The sequence below is a fragment of the Rhipicephalus microplus genome, chromosome 5 (assembly GCF_043290135.1).
Source record: "Rhipicephalus microplus isolate Deutch F79 chromosome 5, USDA_Rmic, whole genome shotgun sequence".
Lineage (NCBI taxonomy): Eukaryota > Metazoa > Arthropoda > Arachnida > Ixodida > Ixodidae > Rhipicephalus > Rhipicephalus microplus.
In genome coordinates this window covers 6,373,419-6,393,109 of record NC_134704.1, presented here as the reverse complement: position 1 = coordinate 6,393,109, position 19,691 = coordinate 6,373,419, and the positions used below count along the sequence as shown (strand labels likewise).

At 49.3% G+C, this 19,691-nt stretch overlaps 1 protein-coding gene across 2 annotated transcripts in view; it reads right to left on the bottom strand.

Moving 5' to 3' along the window:
* LOC119175086 (suppressor of tumorigenicity 7 protein homolog) overlaps window positions 1–19,691 on the bottom strand; it is an 88,856-nt gene that overhangs the window by 39,185 nt on the left and 29,980 nt on the right. For both annotated transcript variants that reach the window (XM_075894750.1, XM_037426306.2), the window contains one exon: window positions 2,078–2,156. In XM_075894750.1, the coding sequence (XP_075750865.1) occupies window positions 2,078–2,156 (79 nt within the window). The remainder of the gene's footprint in view (window positions 1–2,077; window positions 2,157–19,691) is intronic.

Below are 19,691 nucleotides of genomic sequence, written 5' to 3'. Positions count from 1 at the left end.
ATTTATTGTGAATTCTAGGCTGCGCTGTAATTTTTGGCTTGCATGTTGTCGGCAGCCTCTACAACCGAGCGGCAGCATTTTCTGACCATGCTCAGAAAGTGTTGCAGGGCCCCTTTAACAAAACACATGAGCACGTGCTGTTTAATAGTGAGTACCAGTACGATCACTGAAGAGTAAAAACATTGTGGGCAATCATGCAATAGTTTGGTTGCCTATCTAGCAGTCTATTCTGACTACAGTCAAACACGGATATATCGAACTCGAAGGGGATCGCAAATGAGTTCGATATATAAAAAATTCAATATAAAGAAATACAGGCTCCGGGAGCTTACCTGTAGCGGACCATCAATTAGAACAGGCACATTCAAGAATGACAACTAATTCCTGACACACACACCACAACAAAATGATTTATTTGCGTAAAAAAAAATTGCTTATTTTGGCCAGCTTTCTCGTTTTTCAAATGTTGAAGAAGCTAGTCTTGATCTTATCAAGGCTGTCCAGGTGCGACAGCCCGATTCCTTCCATGTGGCCAATACAATGACAAATGATGCCAAATGCTGCCACCACTTCAGCGGTAGGTTATGCACGTGTAGCCAGCGCCTCATCAGGACGATCATCCTCGTCACGTGAGCTGTCGGCCTGGAAATTGCAGTCAGCTTCCACGAAGTCATCCGCCGACATTTCGCGTGGAACTGCTGCCAAAAAGCGGGACAACTCGCGAAACGCGTCATCTCTGCGCTCGTCATCGTCATGTTCACCGGTTTCCGCAATATCCGTCGTCTCGAAGCCTGCCTTGAAGAAGCAGTTGACCACTGTGTCCGTCTTCACGTCTCGCCAGGTTTTTAAAATCTGCAGAAATTTCTGGCCACTCCTTTGCTATCGCTGCTGGATGTCCTGACTGCTGGCAGTTTTGCTTTCGTCTGAAATGGCTTTGCTAACGATGCTGTAGTGCTGCTTAAATCAGTGAAGCCACCCAGTGTTGTCGACGAAGTTGTCTCACCGAGTGCAGCGGCAAACTATTTAGCTTTGGCCATCAGCGTCAGGCCATCCACCGAATGTTCTTTGCACGTACTTCATAGTAACAGGCATAAAGTGCCTTTTCTACATTCCCAAGGGCAGGAGCACGCACATGACAGGCCCCCGACGTTCGCTGCACCTCTGCCTTTGCCTTGATATGTGCTTTGTTATTCAACAAGGTACTGAGAGTACTCTGTGGTATCCAAAAGTTGTCCACGACGAACGAACATTTCTCGCCTCCCTCAACACGCTGAATAGCCTTCAACTTCGTCACAAAGTCAAGGGCCTTGCACCTCTTGACGCTGGTGATAGTTACACGAGAAGACGACAATTCAAGGAGTCCGCAGCGGCTTTGCACACTACACATGGAAAAGAGAAATGCTACACATGCGGCGGTACGTAGGCGACGCGACAACGTTACGGAAGCTACAAAGCGCTCGCGAGGCGATGGCCAACTGCGAGGGCAACAGCAGAAGGCGTGAGGCTAGCTGTGGTTGGCTGATCAAAACTCAAACAGCAACAATAAATAAGAGAAAAGGCGAAAGGAGGATGACTTGGCTTCGGCTCCTTCGTTCCAGCTCTCCGAGCCAACGAGTATGCGGAGAAAGCATGAGAGAGAGAAAGAGAAACAAAAAAAAAAGAGAAAGCTGTTCCGCAAGTTGGAGACTGTACAGTTTGAGCCCTCTCTCCTTTACCTTTTTTCGAACGTTTCAGCTTTTGGCGGAGGGTGGTGCCGCGCGGAGGTCGCAGGGCACTGTGAGTGCCAAAGTGCAAGTTTCAACTCACGCACAAAGCCGCGCTGCTGCGTAGATCGTGGGACGCGGCGAGTGTTGAAGCACACCTTCCTGCTGGCGCGGTGTTCGATATAAAGGTGAGAATTTCTATACTTTTACAAAGGAACTTCAAGTGGATAACTTATGAGTTTGATGTACCCGAAAATTCTATATATGTGGGTTCGATATATCCGTGTTAGGCTGTAGTAGGGTGAACTATCATAGCTGAATAGCTAAATTTTCGTTTTAACACAATAATATGTGAAGCAGAAATCAATACTGACTCTGGATTCTTATCAAGTGCTGTATGAGCATGTTGGATGCGCGTCTTGGGGTCTCTCTCTCGCCAGGCCATTTGCATCACTGTGGGATAGAAACCGCTGTTTATTAGTCAATGCATTCAACAAGCACTTTTCTACGTACAGTAAAACCTCATTAATTCAAACTCAATTATTTCAAAATATTTCTGTGGTCCCATATTTTGCCATGTAAGCCTGAGCGAATAAGTTGCAGCGGCGATCAGCACCAGTCTTGGTTAAGGGGAGATGCGAGTCGAAAAACGCGAGTTTTCTTCATAATTACAGATTTTTTTATTTTCGCCTGTTTTGAAAAAAAAATACATGTAGAGACTTAACCGGAATTGCTTTAAAACTGCGTCTAAAGAGCAAAAGGTGCCTGTTAAAAGGCTCAAAGTTTGCAGTCCTCAAGGACCTTGCCGCCAATAATGCGCCGCCGCTCGCCATTGTCGATCGCATGTGGCGAAGACTCGGGCCTCACTCTTCAAATAACTACAGCTTCCTTCTCTGATGCGCTGCAAAAAATAATAAAAAGAAGCATGCTTTTACGCGTTTTTCGAGTGCCACGACTGGCTTATCACGTGGTACAGATCAGGGACCGCCATTGGCCGCTGAGCGCCTGTATGTGCTGTGAAGCCTACTTGCCGGGTCCATGTCTTGTCGAGCAGAGTAGCTGAACAATGCTTTCCTCGTGTATTTATCGCCGTTATGAATGAAAAAAAAAAAAGCCATCGATCACGCGTGAAAGCCGTTGTGGCACCGTGCTCTGTAGAAATAGGCTAGGAGCAGCTGGTTCGATTTGCGGCAGTTGTTGGCTTGCAAAAGCCAATGCATCAAAAGTCATTCACAGCCATCAGCCGGAAAGCTCGTAATGTGGCAATGGATGACATCAGTGCCAATCTCGCGCGCTCGAAGGAGCTCACAGTGAGGAAGCTTAGCGGGGACGACACTGCCATTATGTACGACAGTACGTGGCACAAATGTGGCCGCAAAATGGCATCGACGCTGTTGTGTCTCTCGACACTAAACTTAGTTTAGATTTCACCGTCCCGTTGAACTTCTTCCTAGCTTGGAGTCGGCACAAAGCTCTGCCAGATGGAGCGGAAGAAGTTTGACAAGCGTTTCATGGCCCTGTCTGTGAGCGAAATGTCTGTGAAGAGTGAGCTCGAAAAAGCTGAGAAATACAAACTCATGGTGCTGGCGTATTTTAGAGGCAGTGGCCACTACAAGAAGGACTGTTCTTTTTGATGTGTAAATTTTATCGAATTTATAAACATCTTTCATAAATAAAAACTCAATTTTAACTTTAAAACTCGTTTGTCTCAAAACACAAATTTTGTCGTTTTTTACAATGTGCCCCTCCTTTTTCGGGCACTTCTAGTGCTTGGATCTGCATGAAATTTTGCCCAAATTTTTTTCCGAAGTATGAGAAATACAATTATCTAGTTTAAAATTCAATATATTATTTCATAATAAAAAATGTATGTAAACCTTTACTAGGGCAGGTGAAACATGGACTTTTTTAGGTCTATTATTTTTCATGGCTACTGCGTATTTTGTATGTGTTTCCTAATTAGTTATTTGCATTCACTTTATTTGACACACTATGAACTATAAATGGTAAAACATTACGGAAGTTTAGGGATGAAAAGAGGGGGGGGGGGGCAAAATGGTTATGGTTTCCACTTTCTCATTTAGGCAGCTTACAAGAAAACTGACTATATATTTGAAATCAGCATTAAAGTTCCATAAACAGCTAAAGTTTCATTGCTCTAGGGTGAATATAAGAAAAAAGTGTCTTCGAGTAGCATCTCCCTTTAATTCGAAAATGTTAATCCAAAAACTTTGGGTGCCGTGTGCCGATTCCTAATTCCGATTTTGCCACAAATCCCCAAAAACGATGAAACATAGGAACCACAAGGCAAAGCAATGTAGCGATACTAATGAGTAGCAGCTGAAGCACCCCAGCCCAGCTACTTCTATAATAAAAAAAAAAGGTCTCTTGGTTAATTAAAACATGCGCCTGCGGAAAATAACATGTTGTTCACTGCAACACAGGAGTGATGCGCGGGCAGCATATTGCATGTTTCTCGCTACGTCAGAGCGACACGATTTACCCAATATTTCTGGGATTGTAAGAAAATTTAATAAAGAATAGTATGGCGGATTTCACGATGTATGCGAACCTACGATTGCTAGTGGCTCCAGATATTTGCACACTTCCAGTGCTGGCAGAGTTCTTGCCCGCAACAACTACTTCGAAAACTAAGTTTGAAAGCTTATATGATCATGTTTTCTAGCCTAAACATATCGTGAATTTCATGACACTGGCCATTATTCAATTTTTTATTTTACCAGAAAGAATGGGCGAATGGTCACATCATGACGTGTTGATGCAGCGAGGAGAAGGCGACATGCTGCCTGCGTGTTAGTTCTGTGTTACAGGGTAGAATGTTGTTTTTCTCAGGCGCGCATTTCAGTTGATCACGACGGACCCACTGTTCCTCTGTGTTTGTGGCAAAATGATGACCTGGTATTGTGGGAGAACATAACTTTTGAAGCCATTGGTGTCACATGAAAATTTATGGCGACGATCAGGGTCGATTCAGATTAGGCTCAGTCAGGATCAGGTGTTGCTACATGGTCACATTTAATTGCAATCAGGCCCAATTAAAATCAAGGTGATCGCAATCTGCACATCACAATCTGGCTTATTGATTACGATTACACTGATGTCCGCACCAAACTCGATTCGCATGAGGCTGTATTGTGTAGCAGCGACAAACTTGTAGCAGCGACCAAAACATTCGATCTGAATCGGCCCTAAAGAAGTTTAGTTTGGTTGATTACATAAGAATACACAATGTTTAATGCACACAAGAACACTTCAGACGACAACAAGAATGTGTGCTGTTCTCGCCTTAAGTATTTTTGTGCTCATTAACCACTGCACATTCCGTACCAATGAGGCAATACTGTAACAAAATTGCTTTGGAGGACACGAATAAGAATGGTTGATTGCCTGACTTGGATGTGCCACACTGACAGAAAAGCAGAAAGAACACACAAGTCAGCACAATAAGCAGAAAACACAACAGTACATATTACTCTACAGGGACTCCATGATCAAACAGAACTGCCAATAGAGAGCACACAAATATAAAGAGAGTTCTCATTACAGAGGCGACAACACAATGTATATGTGCTTTCAATCAAATGAATACAATAAAAGCTTGTTAATTCCAACTCTACGGGAACTAAAAAATGGGCTCAACACAATGAATATGTGCTTTCAATCAAATGAACACAATAAAAGCTTGTTAATTCCAACTATAAGGGAACTAAAAAATAAGCTCCACATGGTCCAGCTTACCAACTAGCCTGCCAACATACACATTGTTTACTTTGGGAATGTGAAGATTCTTTCCACCAGACGGAGACGATCCCGCCATAATCACCTGCACAATATAAACTCAAACCTCGATATAACGAACCCAGATATAATAAAATACCAGTTATAACAAAGTAAATGAAAAATAGTCTTGCAATAGATATAGTATTAGGAATAAACCTTTATAACGAATTTTTGGATGTAACGAACTTATTGTCACGCAAGGTGCTACTTTGTTATAATGAGGTTTGAGTGTACTTAGTCGCTGGATATGTGGCGCGAAAATTTCGCCAAATGTCTGACTATGAGGCATGTAGGGGTGCACATGGTTCAGCTATGCAGCCCCTTAAAGAACTAATCTCCAGTCTTACTGCCACCAAAATACGTGACTGATTAATGTATCCAAACATGCATCTGTACAGACTGTTGCACTTAGCCGAGAATTACTTTTCTTGTTATGCAAAGTCGAGTAGTGTATGTGAGGCTATGTTCTATGTGGGGGTGCTAACACCCCCTGTAAAGTCGTTAGCATCTTGTGGTGCACACGTGTTTCGCGCATAGGCCACATTAGGGTTCACAACCATCTAGCGGTAGGTGGCGTCATGCTTGCGAGCGTTTTTCACTATTATCACAATCATGGTTAGTAGTTTAGTGCCAGCAGTGACGCCTGGTGGCGATGCTGGCTAGCGACATATGAGGTATGAGGGGTTCTCTTAGACATGCGGCGGTTGGAGTGAGCGGTTGTTTATTGTGGTGGACAACACAGCGGGTCATTTGCCGTGGGCCCGCATGGTGAGTCAAGCATTGACAACGTTGCCTTCACGCTACCTCGTTCGTGTTTGTTATGTTGTTGAGTGTTGTGGAATATTGCGTAAGGTTGTTTTAGCGTGTTGATTACTTGTGATGTATTTTGAATCCGCTGATGGTATTATTGTGATAGCAATTATATGGACACTCTCAGTTGGATTTTGACGCCGAAATCACGCTTCGTATATGTATACGTAACTATATATATGAAAACATAATAAAAAAAATTCCAGAAGAAAGACTCCGGTGCGCGGAATCGAACATGGGACCTCCGCGGCGTGAATGCGAAGCATTACCACTGAGCTACCGTGGTGTACCTCCATGGATGTTCAAACGGCAAGCTATTTATGTCTACCATTTACTGCTGTTAGCGAACGTCGTGTTTCTGCATCATCAGCAAGATGGCACACTGAGCGCGCGGCACCTGCGGCGACTCATCTCTCATGCGTTATTGGGCCCTCGTAGAGAATAAGGGGGGTGTTCGCTTGATCATGCGCCCTTATCTTGCAATGGGGAGAATCACACGTACCCAGCGCGCAAAAGTCACTGCAATCGTTGCCCATCCTCCGTTTGCGAAAAGGGCGCACATTTAAGACAGGACGAAGTGACAACTGAGGCGCCTATTCGCGATCATATGTACCTGTCAGTACGTTTCGTGCGTAATTTTTGCATGAGAAAAGCGGCGCACGTTTCGATCTGCTTGCCATCCTGCGCGTGACCTTCGAATTTGTTGCTATCGCGTCTATTGCTTCGCCTTTACAGCATGCGACTTTTTGTCTTAAAAAAAGCAGTTTAATAAATGTGTGTTGTTTGGCTTGGTCCGACTGCGTCTACTGTGTCCATCTTCTTAGAGCGGCGTGCCTCATTTCGAGACCCCACACTGGAGCCCTACGTGAATCTCTTAGAGCATTGGATGACAGTTTTAGCGGTTTGGTACAATTTTTTGTTTGAGCCGGGGTAGAGTAAGCCTAGGGGGACTTTCACTGCTATCGTCAGCGGTGTGCTTCGTTGAGAGCGAGATCGATTGCGGTGGCATGTTTGAATTTGTCGACATGCTGAGTTTTTTTTTTGATGCTCGCAAGTGTTTTCTTTTTGTTTGTTTTTTTAAAGAACGTTATTGAGTTGGCGGTACAAGAGCCATGCGGTCCGCATCCTGGGGTGAGCAAAGCTTAGAGCACGAGGAATGCAGGCCAAGGCCGAAGTGAGTGAGCACTAAAGCCTCGTCCAAGTTTCTGTAAATATCTTCTATCTCTTTTGCGCTTAGGAAGTCAGGCATCGTTGCTGTCTTGTCTTGCGGCTACGATGGGCTCCGATCACTCTGTAAGCTGCTGTGTGCGGTGAGCGAGCAGGGCCACCTTACAAGAGTGCACATCTTCTTGCGGCTGCCTCTTCTGCGCCTAGGCTAGGTGGAAGCCAGTTGTTGTCAAGCGGCTCATTCGGCTTAAAGCTTTGCGCAGCCACCTGTCGCACAAGGCACAACTATGTGGATCATGGCATTGAGGTGTTCAGTGGTGATCCAGCCACTTCAACTTTTGGAGCAATTTTTGGAGCAGAGAAAATGCTCTTTTGGAGCACCTTTGTATCGGCACTCGATTTTGGAGCAGCAATTGTAGCAGCAACTTATTTTACAAAAATACATCTCTCATTATTGCTGAAACTAAAGCTGTGATAGCAACCACAGCTCTATAAAACCGTATTTGTCTCAATTCTCAATTATTAATTAGAGTGTCACGTGCATGCCGATTTTAAAAGCCACCAAAAAATGGACCAGTCCATCAGATTTAATGCACTACTGAAAATGAAGGTAGTGCAGGTGTAGCATTAGTTGATTAAAGTACACTAAAAGCTACGACGAAAATTCCCAGAAACCGAACTGTAAGGAGAGTTTTGAACTTTCATTTATTTACAGAAGAAAGATGTGCATGTTGCAGCATTTACGTCCTCTTGCTCACCTTCTTGCTTAGTTCTTCCAGCTGTGAGAGGGTTTGGCTCAAAGCGGAGTTGCCTTCAGCTAATAAAGTTTGCCCAGCTTCAACTGAGTCTCTCTCGAGCGTTCACAGAGAGCAGACGTGTTGCCCGGTGCTCCCGATTCTGCGAGAGACGCTACCGCGTCAGCCCGCGAGAGACGCGACCGCGCTCCGCGCAGTGCTCCTCGCGTTCCTGGACTCTCATACCCGTTCGAGTCTTGTCAAGGAGAGTAATCTTTACAGATTATGCCCTTGGATCCCTGCCACCGCTTTCGGTGACCTGAGCCCTGTGACAGCGTCCTCTGCTCCTGCGCGTCGCTGGGGCAGCTGTCATCCCGACTACCATGGCAGAGCAGTCCCCTCCATTCTCGGCTACGCCATTGGAACGCCCGTCGCGTTCCCTGGTTCCCACATCGTCACACAGACGCTCAGCGAGCGTCGCGTGCACCCGCGTGCTGTGGAACCTCATCTCCAGTGCCAAAGCGGTGCGGTTGCATCATGAACAGGCACAGAAACTGTGCAGAGTCGTCAGCGAGAAACCGACATCACTTCGCCTACCGGTGCTTGCTGCCGACGTCGAGACAACTGCAAGGGGCCTGACGTCCTCGGCGGCCTCCAGCCCTACCACTAGCACCACAGCATCTTCGACCGCTGTAGCGGCGCATCATACAGCCCAACTCGAAGATGCCGGGTCAATTCTGTGCGTGAACGTCACCGTTCCGCAGAACGTACCACTGCCGTCAGACGAGGAACCTGATATTGCAGACATGGATACTACGTCAACGCGTAAGCGCTCGCGTCCTAGCGAGTCGGGCAGCGACGATGAGGGTGGCTCGCGGAAGATGCACGCAGTAGCGCCTGAACGTGCCACAGTTGCGTGCCTTACCCCAACGTCAAATGATGCGGTTGCCCACGAAGACGCCGTCACACACGCAACTGACGAAATCAGTCAGTCTGAGTTTCAGACCGTCCTCTCCAAGTCTAAGAAGCGCCGACAGCGAGCCTCGACATCTCAAGGACCCGCTGCCCACACTGGTCCTCGTCCCGCCACTGAATCGACGGCTATGCTTGCCCACGTTGCTCCAGGGACTTCTAATGCGCCCACTGCGACCCAGACCGCTCCTGCAGGGGTACGCGCCACTGAACACACCATGCCGGCTTCTGCTTCATCGTCGCTAGACTCGGGCACTATTCTTTTTCGACCAGCAAACGCCAGCGCCTCCTTTCACCGCACCTCTCGTCTTGCCATTGCGCAAGCTCTCTCTGCGCTGCCCGGAGTCAAGGAGGTGAGAGTAAACACGAAAAAGAACATCGTGGCAGCAGACGCATCTACACCAGAATGGATGAATCGCCTACTAGCAACATCGGAGCTCGCAGGAATACCCGTGACTGCCCGCCTCCCTGCTGACCGTTCACAAAGCAGTGGCGTGGTGCAAGGCGTCGATGGCGACTATACCGACGAAGCCCTCCTGGCCGCCGTGTCGTCCGATGTGCCGGTGATTGCAGCCAGGCGACAAGGGACATCACTAGTCTTGCGGTTCGCCTCTCCCGTGCCTCCCACCCGGGTCCGCCTTTTTCGCATGGTGTTCGAAGTGAGGCCATCCCGACCTCGCCCGCTTCAGTGCCGACGGTGCGGACGCTATGGGCATATCGCCGTCACTTGCCGAGGACCAGAGCGGTGCCTGCGATGTGGTGGCCACCATGGGAAAGACGCCAACTGCACCAACAAATTAAGATGCCTGCACTGCGGCAGGCCACATTCAGCTGATTCCGCAGACTGTCAGCTCTGGCAAAGAGAGCGGCGCCTGGCCACCATCAAGGCATCAGCTCCCACCTACCTGCCTCACCGCGAGGCTCAAGCAGTCTTGCGGGCAAGCCCTAGTGTAACTATTAGTCCTCAGCTGAAGCAGACCACGGGCAAGAGCTATGCTGCCGCAGTGGGATCACCATCCAAGATGACGGTCAGCTCGACCCATCCAGGCCAGACAGGCGTACAACAACGGGGCCCTTCGGCTGGTCTCAAGCACCCAGACTCTACCACGACTCGTCCACCCGCGAAGGTACCTTCCCAGCCTCGTGTGGACCAGGAAAATGCAAACCTGAGGCTCCTGTTAAGAGCAGTTGCGGACCTGCTGCCTCCTGAAAACCAGCTGCGCTCCATCTGCCTTCAGGCAGGTGGCGCGCACCCTCATAGCAGCCACCATGGCTGACACTCATCCGCATGCTGCAGAGAACCACCGCCGCCGCCGCCCGTGTGTGCTTCAATGGAACGCTCACTCGTTGCGGCGGCGGCATGCAGACCTCTCCTCACATCTCCTGCAGAGCGAGTATGATGTGCTTGCTTTGCAGGAAGTGTACGTAGCAGCGACCGACTTGCGACTTCCCGGATACATCGGTTACCAAAGTATCACGTCGTGTACTCTAGACACGTGCCAGGACGCGCCGTGCATAGCGAGTGCACATCCCCAGGGTCGACCACGTTGTGCAGTGTACGTGCGACGAGAACTACCACATGTGCACATAAACGTGGCTGATGTCACTGGAGGGGCTCTTGAGTGTTGTGCCGTGACGGTGCGGCTTCGCGGTGTGGACACGACAGTGGCCTCTGTGTATGTGCGACCTGGACAGCGGTGGGACGCCTCCATGCTGTTACAGCTCACGGCTAAATTCGGAAGAGACTACCTCATATGTGGGGACATGAATGCTCATCACACCATGTGGGGGAGTAGCACCTGCTCCTCTCGAGGAAGGGATCTGGTGGACGTTATCCATCAACTGGGCCTACAAGTTTTGAACACCGGATCCTTCACTTTCGTCCGCAGAACAGCACGACCGTCATGCTCCGCCATTGACGTCACCTTGGCCAGTGAAGGGGACCGGTACGATTGGGCAGTGGAGCCTGACTCCTGGGGTTCAGACCACCTGCCGATCGTCATCTCACCTGTGGGCGGAAAGATCCCAAGGAGGAGGCTGTGTAGTACGATCGATTGGCGGGCTTTTCGAAGGCAGCTTCGAGACGTCCCAGAGGATCAGGATTTCCTGAATCTGGTAGCAGTGGCAGCGCAGGCGGCAACTATCCAGACCAGGGTGCCAGAGCACCACCCTGTGCCAGACCTCCATCACTTGAACTTACGGGCTGCGAGGCGCAGGGCTGAGAGAAGGTACCTAAAATCCCATGACCCAGCTCAACGTACACTCTTCAATCGTGTGGATGCGGTATGTCGGCGACATGCCAACCGTCGCAGGCGGCAAAGCTGGCAAGGCATCTGCCTCTCCCTGAGTCAGGCAAGAGGTGGCGCAAAAGCATGGCGACTTCTACGATCCCTCGTCACTGGACCAATGGTGCGGCAACCCGTCATTGCGGTGGCCATCTACTTAGGCATTAGTGAAAAAGAACTGGCAGAGCGACTGGCCGATCGCTTCACAGAACTCCCACCAGCCAATCCTTCAGCCCTCATCGCCACGCCTGCTCCCAAGCCACCGCAAGGTCATCACCCTGCCTGGACGGCCAGCCAGATCGCATCTCTGTGTCAGGACCCTATTTTCGAACACGAACTGAACGTTGCTCTAGCCAGAACCAAGCGCCGCAGTTCCCCTGGTGCCGACGGCATCACATACCAGATGCTGCGCAACCTGGATATGGCCTCACGACGACACCTGTTGAGGACTTTTAATGAAATATGGCAGAGCGGCAACCTACCTGAAGCCTGGCTGACCGCTGTTGTGGTGCCGATCCGGAAACCTCGCCGCCCTTGTGCCGCCATTACGTCCTACAGACCCGTTTCTCTCACCTCTGCTGCCTGCAAGCTCATGGAAGCCATAGCACTGGCACGCCTAAATTGGATTGCGGGGGCAAAGGATTTCCTACCAGAACAGCAGACGGGCTTCCGACGCCACCGATGCACAGCAGACTCGATCGCGGACGTCGTCTCTACCTTGGAGGAGGCCAAGCGCAACGGCGAAGTGGCCCTCCTCGTCCTGCTGGATGTACAGAGCGCTTTTGACAGCTTGCCTCACATAGCGATAGAGAGTGCTTTGGACACACTCGGCATCGTGAGCTGCCTACGTACCTTTATCAGTGCCTTTCTGGCAAAACGCACCCTCCGGGTTAGAGTACGACGCGCGCTCAGCGATCCACGGCCAGTGACAGCAGGCGTTCCACAAGGTTCCGTCCTGAGCCCCTTTCTGTTCAACCTGGTGCTAGCGGGGCTGCCGACCGCGATGCCCGCAGACAAGCGTTACCCCACGCAGTGCTCCTTGTACGCAGACGATGTGGCACTGTGGGTTAAGGGGCCTAGGCAAAACTTCACGGCCATAAGGCGTTCCCTGCAGCGCTCCTTGGATGCCGTCGTTTCTTTCTTCAAGGCAATCGGACTGAACGTTTCGCCCACGAAGACGGAGGCACTGCTGGTTCACCCCAGAGCCACTGCGCGGAGGGCCGTCCGAAGGCTTGTGCTAGGTGACCGACCTATCCCGTGGAGCGATGCAGTGACGTACCTGGGGCTAAGGATCGACCACCGCCTTACCTGGATACCAGCCGTTAAGCTCGCCGTCCTCAAGGCCACCAGGGTCGAGACTGCCGTAAGCAAACTGCTCAGCAGGGGCCAAGGGTGCACCTCACGGCTGGCCCTAAGACTCTACGAAGGGGCTGCAACGACAGCGCAAACTTATGCACTGCCCTTGGTGCAGCTAGCGCCACACCGCAAGGAGCAACTGGAGCGGCAACATCGCATGGCAATTCGGCGCTTCATGGGACTTCCCCGTCAGTCACCCATAGCTGCAACCCTGGCGGAGGCCCAGACCTGGCCTCTGTCACTCTTGATGCTACGACAGGCGCTGCATCACGTGGATCGCCTTCACAGGGCCCTCGGGGGCGCTGCCCTCCTTCGGAGACTGCGGAGCCGACCAGCGTCACGGATGGCACAGATCTGCGCTCTCTATGAAGAGCTGGTCCCCGATCCCCCCAGTCCAATCCAACCCCCTCCACCACACCAGCAGCCTCTGGACGTACAATTAACTCTGGACAACCTCAGAAAAAGGCGCACACCGGCATGCGAGCTCCATCAGGCAGCCGTGGCGAAACTTCATGAAAGACTTAAGGGGCAGCTCCTGGTATTCACGGACGGGTCCGTTCGGGACAGCCCCCATTCGGCCGCGGCTGCCTGCGTCATACCATCGACTGGGACAACCATCCGCTGCCGACTTCCCTTTCACGCCAGCTCCACTGCAGCTGAATTGGCCGGCCTTCACTTGGCAGCCGACCACCTTGCTGCCACGTTACCCCAGTTGCCTGTGGCGATTCTGTGCGACTCCCGACCAGCCCTACAAGCGCTGCTCCAACCAGACCAAGCAGGCATAACTGTGGCGTTGCTGCACGCAAAACTGACCGCCATCAAAGAGAGTGGTGTGCGCCTGTCCCTCCACTGGCTTCCCTCGCACGTTGGAATAGCTGGCAACGAGGAGGCTGACGCCGCCGCTAAGGCAGCACACCACTGCGACACGCCAGTCACTAAGGCGGTAACCCAGTCGGATTACTCACGGCAGCGACTGCGGAAGCTCTTACCAACGGCCCACCCTGACACACGGGTGGCAAGCGGCAAACCTCCACCATCCCTTCCGGAGACCGGCCTGGACAGATGCGAGCGGCGGTTGTTGCTTCGCCTGCGTACTGGCAGCGTCTGGCCTGCGGCACGCATGTATTCCGCGGGTCGCTCTTCATCGCCAGCGTGCCGAAGGTGCGGTGATGACGAAACGCTGCAGCATATTGTTTGCTCCTGCCCTGACCTGGCCACTGAGCGTTGCGCACTGGTAAGCCGCTATCGTCTGCTTGGACTACCTGCCGAAACAATGGAAGACATACTTTTTCCCGCGCGCTCGAAGACGAAAGCCCTTCGAGCCTTCCTCGAGTTCTGTGCTTGCGCGGACCTCGCCGCCTTATAGACGGACTCTTTTCACTCGCACTACTGACTGTACTGACAAGACGTTCTCTTGCCATGACATTCACTTTTTCTTTCCTTCCTCTCTTCTTCCTATCATCTTTACTTCCCCTTCCCCGATCCCTAAAGGCGCTGAGCCGTGCCCCCGCGATGGGAGGCAGAAAATAGCGTCCTTTTTGTCTCTTCCTCTTTCATTAATCTCTCTCTCTCAGCTTCAACTTGTTCCAGGCTCTTAGAACGCAGACCAGAAGAAATTATGTCTTCTGCTCGTTTCAGCAATGCCCTACTTGAGGTGACCTTTTCTTCCAGGTTCTTACGAAGTCGCTTTTCGTCGACATCAGCACCAGTGTCTTGGTCTCCAAGCCTTTTCCTGCTTTCTGACTGCTGTGCACTTGCAGTTCTCTCTGTGTATCGGGCTCTAGATCTCCTTACACTTTGCAGAAGCTCTGTAGACAAGGGAACTTTAGTGGCATCTCCATCATACCTGCGGAGGTATGTCTTTGTCTGGCGCAACCCGTTAATGCTTGCAATGCATAATGAGTAGCGGCTCTCATAAAAGCACTTATTTTCGCTAAATCCTCGTTCGCAGTCTGCGTTGCCATGTGGCAGGCACAGCAGACACTTGACAAGCCTCGACAATAATGGATACTTTGGTTGACCTCCAGGAGACTTCAGTTGCACTCCGCAGCCGTGTTGCACTCTGCTCCCCTCATTTTTTTTTTTAACCTTGCACTGCACGAGTTAACAAAAGCAACCTTTGTTTCATTTCAGCTGGGCATCTCAGTTGCCGCCGATATATTTGCTAGCAGTACTGACCATAGTACCACATGGGCTAAGAGCCCGTAGCTCCCTTCCCTTTGACCTACTGCATTATTCTGTCAAGTGATTTGAGTATATGCTATGGGAGTGATGTAACCCGTGGCTGGCTGTCTTCTGCGCATCGTTTTTGCATTGGCCAGAAATGCGGTTGTGAAATTGGGCGATGGACATGCCTGGGACCTATGCAACTGCCTGCAGTCCGGTGCCCTCGTGAGTGCTGGTCACAACCAGAAGATGTTTCTGCACAAGTGACGATTTCTCGCATCGACGGCAACATTGCTGTTGTGGGACCAGTACAGAGGTGAAGTCGTCAGGCCGGACAGTGCAGCAGTGTGGACCGGCAGCGGTGTCGTGTTGCACGGACATTCTTTGGGACATGTAATGTCATCTTTCGCAAGAGCTTGTGTTGCTTAGTTCTTTCATGTTTTTTTTTTTCGGGATATAGTTCGAATTAAGGTTAGGGAGATGTGGGGGTGCTAATACCCCCCGTAAAGTCGTTAGTGCCTCGTGGTCACGCACGCATGTTTTGAGCATAGGCTGCAGTAGGGTTCACAACCATCCAGCAATAGGTGGCGTAGTTCTCACAAGTGTTTTTTCACCATTATCATCATTAGCACCGTAGCGACAGCAGTGATGCCTGGCGGCAACGCTGGCTAGCGGCACATGAGGCATGAGCGGTTCTCTTTGGCGTGCGACAGTTGGAGCGAGCGGTCGTCTCTAGCTGCGGGTTTGCGGAGGATGGCACCATGGGCCGCTTGCCGTGGGCCCTCGTGGTGAGTTGAGCATTGGCAATGGTGCCTTTGCGCTACCTTGTTCGTGTTTGTTATGTGGTTGAGTGTTATGGAATATTGCATAAAATTATTTTATCGTGTTGATAACTTGTGATGTATTTTGATTCGGCTGAAGGTATCGTCGTTCAAAATGCAGTTTAAGAAATGCATGTTGTTTGGTTTGGCCCGATTGCGTTTTGTGTGTTCATGTTCTGAGAGCAGTGTGCCTCATCTTGAGAACCCACAAGTGGAGACACACTATCTTGGCTTCCCTCGTCAAGCTCACAAAAAAGAATTTCGAACAGGAATTCCGCAATACATGTTATCATGAGAATGTGGCGATTTTGCTCGCAGAAGAGCCATGTGGTGCGGAAAGCGTCAAAAGAAAAAAAAAGAAGCAAGCAAAGCATCTTCACACTTGATGAACCCTAAGGTAAGAAGCGACAAGCACCACCTCTTCGTTTTTTTTTCCTCGTTAGACATTACGGCCCCTTTCCTAGTTTTTCTTGCCATGCTTGTCAATGCACTACAAACTTTTTTTTACATTACGTCATGCACCATGTTTTTACAATGCTACCTAATGTACCAATTGATTGATTGATATGTGGGGTTTAACGTCCCAAAACCACCATATGATTATGAGAGACGCCGTAGTGGAGGGCTGCGGAAATTTTGACCACCTGGGGTTCTTTAACGTGCACCCATATCTGAGCACACGGGCCTACAACATTTCCGCCTCTACCTAATGTACTAAGTTTATGTATATGTAATGCTTATATACATTGTAGTGGCACTGTATACTTCTGTGTGGTCCACGTGAAAGATGTCAGTCATTTGGCCTGTTTCAAATAAATGAAGTAAAATGATACATTAGGTTATTTCTAGGGGTGAGAGAGTATGAAAATTTTCTAATACGAATTGAATATCGAATAATGAAGAAGTGTGATTTTCCACAAGCAATCTATCATATATTTATGTTGGCAACAGTACAATAGTTGTTATAGTCAGTTATTGAACACAGATATTTAAAACAAAATGCCACCATCTATCTGTATTTGCCAGAAAGCATAAAACTGTAATAGCTGAGCTTGTGACTGTGATGTCTTGGGTTCGATCCACATGATGAACAAACTATTTATATCTTTTTTTTTTATAGTGGACTCTCAGTAAACGGAACGTAGAGGGACCAAGAAAATATGTTCCATTTGTTCCATAACAGGGGGTCTGTTTACTGAGAGGTGAACATGAGTGCAAAATAAAAGCCAGAAACCAAGCATTGCAGAGGCAATAGCACCGTTTAAGCAGTAGTTTCGTTTAACAGATTTCCGTTTACTGAGAGTCTACTGTATTAAAAAAAAAGCTTTAATACCTGTCATGATGACTAGTGAGTATGAGGACACTGGTTTGATTGTGTAACCGTTAACACTCGTGTACTTAAGCCTAAGTGATTATCAAAGCAGGCTAGGTGGTCACAATTCATCCTGGTTCCCACACTATCAGTTTTGACTCGAAAGACCTCAGTGGTCAAGCTACTAATAAAAAAGGAGTACTTAGGCGTTTTTCAACCGAACAGCAGCACTCGTAATCTCGCTAGCTTCCGTTGCCTTTCTCGAGGACTCTGCGCTCGCCATTTTCCGGTCAAGAATGCTGTGCTGCGCTGATAACTGTAGGATCGTGACCAAGGTATACCGGGCGCGCAGCGATAATGTGGCGTAAGCGCGCGAGATAAACGATTACTGATGTGTGATAAAAGACCCCCCAAATACCATACTTACTCACATAATGAACGTACTTGTTTTCTTGGAAAATCTGAGCAAAGTTGAGGGTGCGTTTACTATGCGGGGCAAGTTTTATCAAACATTTCAGGAGAAGCAAAAAATGCGGTAACACAAGAAAAAGTTAGGTCGCTTAGCCTTTCGTAATTGACATATGCGTATTCTGTTGGAAACAGCTTCCTTGTTGCACTTTACTCATCTTCAGTGGTTGATGGCACTATCTTCTGCAAGCTGTCCCCGAGCCGCCTGCTCACGCCATAAAGGCATTTTGAGGCTGTCTTTTCTCGCAATCGTTCAACCGCAACAGTGATATCTGCTGCTATCTTGAGGGGTGCCCAGAAGTGCGCGCTATGATGCATTTTGCCAACTTTATGGCAACCTCGCACGACGACCGTTGACATTGTAGCAAATAAGCAACATCGCAGCAGCTACCTCCGATGCCTCAAAAACAAATCCCCGATAACAAGGTCAAGGACAAAATACAGCCGCTGCCTCGCTTCACATGAGAGGTTCCTGTACGTGTGGAGAACAAGCGAAGCGAGAATCGTAGGTGCTACTAAGTTGAGGAAATCTTTCCTGGTCGACAAGCGATTTTGCTGGTTTCACAGAAACCTGCCACGCAATAGCGACAAATGACCCTTTGCGACAGTAAATTCTGCGGTCGTCGCTACAAAATCGTGTGCACGTGGTGGAACCTTAAGGTTTCGTATGTGCAGGAAGCGACAACCAGTTGACGCAGACAGTTTCGTGACCTTCGCTCACGGTGTGCTTATCAGCTGCGACATCTCTACACTCGCACTGTTCGTGAACCCTGCTGTGGCGCACAGATAAAAAAGATGGGGGAACTGCTGCGCACAGAAAGAAAGAAAAAAAAAAAAAGTCACAGCTTTGCCGTAATGTCGAAGCAATGAACGTGATAGCAACAAATTGAAAGGTCCCGCACAGAATGGCAAGCAAATCGAAACGTGCCCCGCGTTTATCCCGCACAAATGACGCACGAAACGTACTTACAGGCACAGATGAACACGAATAAGCATCTCAGTTGTTAGTTACTTCGCTGTGTCTGATAGCGCACTCTTTTCCCAAACGAAGACTGTGCAACGATTGCAGTGACCTTTGTGCACCCAGTAACTACAACAAAATCGTTCTGGCAAATGTCCAAAGCCATCCAAGATGTACGATCCTCCCCACAGAGAGATAAGGGCATGTGAGTGAGCGTCCACCTGCCTCCTATCTGCGGGGCAAAGTCCTGTCGGAGATGAGAGCGCGCCGCCGCGTCCTGACGATCTGGCACCGCATGCTCATTGCGCCATCTTGCTGGTAATTCTGAAAACATGATAGTTCCCTCCCGAGATGCCCATCACTAGCAGTATTTGGTAGATATAAATAGCTTGCCTTTTGAACGTAAAAGGACGTGTTCCTCGGTGGCTCAGTGGTTGATGCCTCGCAGTCACGTTACAGAGGTTCGACCTTCGATTATTTTCTTTCTTGCATTTCTTATATATAGACACACAAACATATATGGCACGTGATGCAGACGTCAACGCTGATGTCGTCGGCAAAATTCAGCGGAGAGTGTCCATATAATTGCTATCGCGATAAGACAATACGGCACGCGGCAACAGGCAAAGGGGGAGAGGTAACGAGCCGAGGTGGCCGAGGGGGGTCGGCATAATAATAAAAAACGGAAGGAACCAACAGTAAGGAGGAGCCAAGTGTCAGTTACCGGGACTGCAGCGGATGAATGTAGGAAGTGCATTTATTACGTGAAAAAAAAAAGAAAATTTTGATGACTAAAGTTGGGGGTGCATTTATTATGCAAGTGCGTTCATTACGCAAGTAAATACGGTTCGCCTTTTTGTTAACAAAGTCAAAACTATCATGAGGATACAACTAAACACAACACACAGGAAGAATTTGTGTTTAGTTGTGCCCTTACGATGGTTTCTATGTCAAAGCACCAACTCGCCCAACAGTCAACTCGTGTGGAGCCACAACTCCAAACGGCGAGGGCACTATTTTGCCGTATCAAGACAAGCTTCGGCGCACTGGCTGCTGATGGCAGTAAACTCACTTTGGCAAGCAGCAAGATTGTAGTAACGGTGTAACGGAGAGTTGATTCCAGGAGGTGTTGCCG